Source organism: Primulina eburnea, chromosome 1, assembly GCF_022965805.1.
Source record: "Primulina eburnea isolate SZY01 chromosome 1, ASM2296580v1, whole genome shotgun sequence".
Classification (NCBI taxonomy): Eukaryota; Viridiplantae; Streptophyta; class Magnoliopsida; order Lamiales; family Gesneriaceae; genus Primulina; species Primulina eburnea.
The window spans coordinates 65239405-65247154 of record NC_133101.1 but is presented as its reverse complement, the minus strand read 5'-3'; the positions used below and the strand labels follow the sequence as shown (position 1 = coordinate 65247154).

The 7750-nt window shown below is 29.9% G+C and overlaps 1 protein-coding gene across 1 annotated transcript; it reads left to right on the top strand.

Annotated features, from left to right (window-relative positions):
* LOC140814198 (signal peptidase complex-like protein DTM1) lies at positions 1-932 on the top strand. The gene is made up of 2 exons (XM_073173106.1): positions 1-324; positions 476-932. Exons 1-2 carry the CDS (start codon positions 89-91, stop codon positions 561-563), a joined length of 324 nt encoding a protein of 107 aa, XP_073029207.1. The 5' UTR covers positions 1-88; the 3' UTR covers positions 564-932.
* The last annotated feature ends 6818 nt before the right edge of the window (positions 933-7750 follow it).

The following is a 7750-nucleotide window of genomic DNA, read 5'->3' as shown; positions in this document are numbered from 1 at the left end:
AAAGCAATTGTTAAGAGTCAGCTACTCAACAGTACTACGCATCGGGCTGATAAATAACTGCTTCCATCCCATCTTCGTCCATCGATCCATGGGGAGCGACGCCGTTTTACGCAATTCCATGGTTTGGTTGGCTGTGGCGGCGGCGATAACTGGACTATACACCCTGTCATGGAAGAAAATGGGGATTACATACTTGTTCGGGATGCTTGCCATCTGCGGCGTGGTGTTGCCTGATTGGGATAATCTGGATCGCGGTGTTTCCAGGTGGTGCACCGTCGTCACCGGAGATGGAATGGCCCGGGCAACACCGGTAACTGCCACAAGGTGAGGTGATTGATTGTTAGTTACTTGAATAACTTTCGTATACTTGCTTGATAAAAAAATATATAGTAGTTGCGTTGGTGAATAAAATTGTACTCGCAGCAATGATGATTATATATTTTGATGACTCAAATCTTGTTCCCTTTACGTGCAGGTTTAAGATGTACCCAATAAAACTCCTACTTTATGGTGCAGTTTATGGTTTTGCGTTTTGTAAGTGGTGGAGTTTCATAACTAGCTAGCGAACTCGGTGCTACCTTTGTTATTTTGCATGAAGTTGGCTGTAATTATTCATTTCGATCCAGTTGTGGCTCATATTTCTTCATGATCGCGGTCAGGGCTAATCTGTTTCGTTATGACTTCTCAATATGCCTTTTACGCGCGGCTTAACCCCAATATTGCACCATGCACGATTCTAGCTATTTGGCATGCCACTCACCATGTCTGATGCTACTAATGCAACAATCTGCAAAGTCATGATCATTGTAAATGTAAAAAATGAATATGCACATCCCATTTCTTTCTGCACACCAAAATAAAATCAACAGATCATCTACTCTTCACAATTGTGCTTCTTTAATAAATTTTAGATTTACCAGTTATCTCCGAGTCTGAAGGGGGAAAACTGCACAGTTCCAATATAACAGAGAAGGAGGAACTAGTTTTAAGATAGATAGTTTTTATCTTGCTATTTATTTTTACTAGCAAGAAGCACGTGCGATGCACGTAAATATTAATTATTTAATAAAAATTAAAATTTGATTTTTTTTAAAAATAATTTGATTCATTTTTTTTATTTATATTGATTTAGTCTTTTGTCATATTAGACGAATAAATTAATTAAGAACTTATATACTTTACTTTCAAAATTGTTTCTCAAATTGAAATTCAAGTCGTTAATTTTATGTTATATAATAAATTATAATTAGCATAATATATAGAATGAATTGAACTGAAACAAATTTTGAAAATATATATATCTAAGAACCACGTATAAGGTATAATAACCTAAAAATCAACCAGATTATGGATTTTATAAATGCATAAATCATAATTTATATAAGTGAAGCATACTAAGGACAAATAATTGTCAATTTAAAATATTTATGACTAACTCGTCAAAATATTATCAAAACTAATGAAATAATAATAATTGATAATAAAATATAACCTATAATACTCAAAATTTGCTTTTAAAATTTGTTTTCAATCATTTTTACACGGTTGAAAGATTTTCTCAAACGGTTATAAATATTAACCACGTGAAAAGTGTGAAAGACATTTCAATATTTCTAATGATATTTTCAACCAGTTGACAATCTAAACAACAAGATATAGTTTGAAGAGTTAGTCTCATGTGAGACCGTCTCACGGATCTTAATCCGTGAGACGGGTCAACCCTACCCATATTCAAATAAAAAGTAATATTCTTAGCATAAAAAGTAATACTTTTTCATGGATGATCCAAATAAGGGATCCGTCTCACAAATACGACCCGTGAGACCGTTTCATACAAGTTTTTGCCTAGTTTGAAATGTAAAAACTTGTGAATAGTAAATACACGGGAATTTTATGGATATAAAACACTCACACGTCACTCCTTCCTCTGTAAAAAGAATTCCACTAAAAGACTTTGTCTTATATATATATATATATATATATATATATATATATATATATATATAATATATATATTTATAAGTGCGACTAAAATATTTAAACTTCTTATTATAGCTAACTATTTTAATTTTTCTATCAGATTCGTATTTTATAATATTATTAGTATATTAAAATTCATAAATATTGATATAAATTCTAATAAATAATTTATTAAATTCTTTACTTTCAATTCTTAGTTAAAAAATAATAAAATATATTAGTATTAAATTTCATATTATTATATTATTATATATTTATCATGTTATTGTACTATTGCATATATAATTATTTTTTTCTTATATCTTCATGTGATACTATAATTTATTACTTAATTAGAAACTACACTAAAATATAATTACAAAATTGCATTAAAATAATAAAATAACATGTAGAAAGAAAATTAAAAGGATAAAATATTTAAACTTAGTATAAAGATGGATTATTTGAGAAAGTTAATTTAGGAATTACATTTTATTCTTGAAGTGATATAAATTATTACAATCAATGTATATTGTAGTGATAATTCATTAGCAATTGTTAGACTATTAATTATATATGATGTGGAATAATTAGGCTACTAATTAATTATATATTAGGTGGAATAAATAAAAAAAATTGATATTTTCTTTTTACACTTACAACAATTAGAAATTTACAAATATATCTTTATTGAATTTTTGGATTTGTATTGATGAGGATGTCATTTTTATCTTTTGACAATTGAAAAAATTGTCAATTATCTACACTTACGTAGGTTTATATATAAAAAAAATATATTTTTATTATCAAACATATATTCATTTTTAATGCATAGATTTCCCATAAATTATGTAGAAAATTTCCATGCAATTAATCTAACAGCACACAATTTAAGGGGATGGTAGAAAATTTACAATGAAAAACTTTGTTATTATTTTTTATACTTTTATAAGTATAATAGTTAAATATATATTCTTTTAATATTTTTAATGATTTTTTAAAATTAAAAAAAGCTATTGTTTTAATATTTTTTCTAAGAATTATGTATCAAGAAAATATTATTTCTCTAATGTATTTTTATTATAAAATATTTATTCAATTTTTATGTAACATTATTTTCAAAGATTCTTATGTTGCAATTTTTTATTAAAAAATAAAAACACTATTTTAATCCTTATGTATTTAATGATTGTGTAATTTTCATGCAATTAATCTAACAATACACAATTTATGAGAATAGTAGAAAATTTACAAGGAAAATTTTGTTATTCTTTTTGTACTTTTATAAGTATAATAGTTAAACATATATTCTTTTTAATATTTTTTGTAAGAATTATGTATGAAGAAAATATTATTTTTCTAATATATTTTTTATTATCGAATATCGATTCAATTTTTATGTAATATTATTTTCAAAATTTCTTATTTTATAATTTTCTATTAAAAAAATAAAAACACTATGATCCTCATGTGTTTAATGAGTTCAAAAAAATAAATACCTCAATTAAATACATAATCAATACATTACAAATCCATTATCCCAAATTTGTCCCTAAATTTTATATATTTTTTCCACCAATGCCCATGCAATTAATACAAACAATGCATAGTTTTTGGGCAATGTAGTAAAATCACAATCAAAAAACTTTGCCCATCATCCACACTTTTATAAGTATATAGATAGATATAGATTAATATAATATAACATAATATAAAGTAATTGGAACTATAAATACAGGTCCATATATCAGGCATTAAATTCAAGAGCCTCTTCAACTGTTTACAAGCACTCCCATTAATGATATAATAATGATGGCGTCTTCTCTCTCACCCATAATTTGTATTACATAGATGAGTAGCATCGATAGCAGTGGTGCCAATTGAATGCAATCAAATCAGGTGTGCTACCTCAATTCTTTATTCACCAACAACTAGTACTTGATCATTTCCTCATCACGCTAGCTTCCTTTCTATGTCACACTCTTATCAATTGCCAACACAAATTTTATGTTTAACAAAACCCTAAACCCAAAATATTAATATTAAAATGTTCCAAAACTAGTGTTTACATAAAATCATGTAAGAATATATTGGATTATTAAGAAATTTTACTCCAAATGTGATGGTCTAACTTAATCAATCGAAAGCAACATAGATATAAGAACAAAAAAAAAGAAGAAGAAATGAATTCCCGATAAAAATTATATGTACAAATTAAAACTACATGAAAACATGTAGAGATGGCCCCTTTCACTTTCACATTAAAATATGTTGTCCTCTCAAGTTTATCTCACTCTCACATTAAAAGCTATTGTCCTTGCAAATATTATAGCTTCCAACTGCTTTCTCTTCATCACGCTTTATATATATTATCGCCCCAAATATTTTACACCATTCTTGTAATAAAATTCTCAAGATCGAAGGAAAAAAAATGCTCTCTTTTGATACATCGAAACGAATTTTGTCTGCGGAGGAAATATTATCGAAGAAGAGAAAGAGGGATGAAGAGAAGATCATAGACAAAACCAAACCAAAACCAAAACCAAATCCATGAAATCTTTTCTTGATGAAGCCGACATACAAACCCACACTCCTTTGCCTATGGAGTGGCAACGTTGTCTCGATGTCAAGGTGTTAAATTCATCTCTCGTATCTGGTTTCATTTGTATTTATTATTATTCTTACTATTATTATTATTATTTATATATGTGTGTGTGTGGATTCCATGAGAAAAAAATTTAGGAATGATAATATGGTTGTAGAAAAATGAAGTTAATTTGCAAATTAATTCAATGGCGCTCTGTGAGCTAGCTAGGATACTGCAATAGTTTTTTAAGCGTTTTAAAAATTTCTTTTTGAAGTGTGAGAATTGAATTGTTATCTAAATGTTTATAAGGAAATATATATTTGAAATACAATTTTTCTAAAACAAAATAATCCTATGTTAATTTATAAGACTTACATCACTTTTTATTTTGGATTTGTCTAAAACATAGTTTCATAATGACTACATTGTTTTATAATATTATAATAATAGTTTATTTTTTCTGTTGTTGTTTCAGTTTCAATTTCAAAATTTTTTAACTTCTATTTTTATTTTTATTTTAAAATACTTAATTCTTTATATTTTTTATTTTATGTTTTCTTTATATGTATCACAGTTCTCTGGTATGAAATATGCATGCATAATTAATGTACGTTTGTGTAATTGTTCGTATAGGGCTTCTGATGATATGAATCATTTTATGAAGACTATGATATCATTACTCGGTTGCTTTTATGGGTTATTAATTGTTAATTTGACTGACCTTTACACTTTTCACCGAGGTTGACTTAATCTGTATAGTAATACCTTAATTAATGACTTTCTTGCATGTCATACGCTTCTTGGGTAATCTTTCCTTCTTCTTCTTTTTTTGCGTATTTTATTTCGTATTTTAAAAAATAAAAATTTTAAAAAAACAATGATTTTACATTGGGTCAGAATAGTGCGAGACAATGTTAATGGTTAACAAGTACGTTGTACTCTCTTTGACGCAGTCGGGACAATTATACTTCCTCAACACAAGGACTCAACAGAGGGTCTTAACAGATCCAAGGTTAAGTGCAGGGCCATCTCCTAATCCTACTCCGATGAGTTTGGATCTTGAGCTTAATCTACCGAGCCAATATTTACGAAATAATCATTTCGTAAACAATTCAAATAACCACGATATTGGCCAGGCCAAACCAAGCCATTCGAGCGATGATCAAGTTATGATGTCCAGCACAAGAGACTTCGACATTCGGCGTCTTAACCGTTCGCCGTCGTGGTTGAGCTTTGAAGTGGAAGAACAAGAAATGGTGACTGCAGTGTGCAACAAGTGTTACATGTTGGTGATGATGTGCAAGTCTTCACCTTCGTGTCCAAATTGCAAGTACATGCACCCAATAGATACCCGTGAATCTACCCGCATCAGTAGTGGGTAGGGTTGTTGAGCTTAATTTTTATTTTTTCAAAAAAGCATTGCTTTGTTGCTTCCCGATCATATATATGCATGTGGCAAAAAAACAAGAGTGTGTACATTATTCTCTTACTTATCAACTAGATTGAAGTTTAAAAAAAAAAAGAAAAAAAAAGGTATTTGGCCTCCGTTTATATATTGAAGTTAATACGAAAAACAAGCAAGTGCTATACGCCATGAAATTCCATTAGTCTGAGAGGGAAAAAAGGTGACTTGTAAAATAATAAGTACTTAATTGTGACAATACTACAAAACCGTAAGGTTGAATTTCGCGTCCTACAACCTCATCGCAGATAAATACGCATATCATCAATGCTTACAGTTTATCCGACAGCAATGCGAACCAGCGATCATGTCCAACCACAAAATTATGATGATGATAATGGTCGCGAATAAAAATCAAAATTCTGATAAACCAGAAAACAGAACCTCGACGATTTGGGATATGGGTTTTGCTGTCGACGGCATAGGGAGATCAAAGACCTCCCAACACCGTATTCTAATCAAGGGATTCTTCTCATAATAATAACCGTTTCCATTTGTCGACACCAAGAGTACTCTGAGAGATGGGCCTAAAAGAATGCAGATTGAAGGGCTCGGACACATTGTTCTGATTCACTATCGTTTACTATCAAGTACTATAGATTGACTTTTGAAGCACCTTGAGAGATCATTTGAACATTAATTTACTCCATTAGTTCGAAGGACATGGAAAGCCTGCCACAACATGAATTAAAACAACAATGAGTGACTGAAATTTTACTCACCGACGGATTTATAAAGAACTAAATTATGATGAAAACGGATGAAAAGGAGTTGTATCCCACGTTAATTCTATGTTTTGGAACCGGTTCCTAGTTCAATGACAACTCAAGGATCATTCCAAGAGTCGGCTCAACCATTCAAACTGAGATGATCCCGGGAATGACATGACCTTCATTGAACCCACTAAGGATCATTGGCCAGGTCCCACATCCAATCCATTTCCTTAAATGCTATACATTCTTAGAGCCAAGAAAAATGACCAAGCGATACCCGTGTTTTTCTCAAGTAACGTACAATAAAAACTCGGAGATAGCCATGCCGAATCATGACATGAAAGGAAGTAGCAATAATTATCAAATTCTACCTATTTCAACTAAATTGATGAACTCTTATCTAACGGTGACACATTAATTATTTTTATGATAAAAACCGCTGTACTGTTTCTATAGAAGTTATTAAAATGCTAAATAAGAAATTACAAATGAACATTATAGTTGGATGTTCGCCTGATCACCTTAACATATGTTTTTTGTAACTTTTTTTTTTTTTCTAAATATAGTAATATCTTTACTTTTCATTTCATTCCATTTCATACCAATTAATCTCTTCTGACCCTACCGTAATTTAAGGAAACAATATTTTCTACCAGCGTTAACTAAAACATTAACCAAAGAGAAAGCTTATATCAGGCATATTGTTGCCCAAATCTGATTCAAGTATATATAATATGATACTGAAAACTGAAGAAGAAAGTAGCAAATAGGCAGAACCTTTTTCTAAAATCAACGAGGATCTCTGAACATTTCCAATGAGAGGGATATCTGTCCTGATATGAAGAAGATTCACAACTGCGATATTTTCTAGTTCTTCCACAGCACGATCTAGCTCCTACTTAAGAAGGAGAAGTGAGGTGAAAAACATAGAACAGAGAATAGAAGGCATGTCTAAAGCATATCAAAACAGCAAGGACATAGTAAGAGCCAGAAATTCATGCAAATTTGCAAAGAAATAGGGCTCATTTG

What these genes read in the sequence shown, in the direction of transcription:
- LOC140814198 (XM_073173106.1), top strand. Translation starts at nt 89, where the DNA reads ATGGGGAGCGACGCCGTTTTACGCAATTCCATGGTTTGGTTGGCTGTG. An exon ending in ACACCGGTAACTGCCACAAG is followed by an intron (nt 325 to 475) that starts GTGAGGTGATTG and finishes CTTTACGTGCAG; the next exon opens with GTTTAAGATGTACCCAATAA.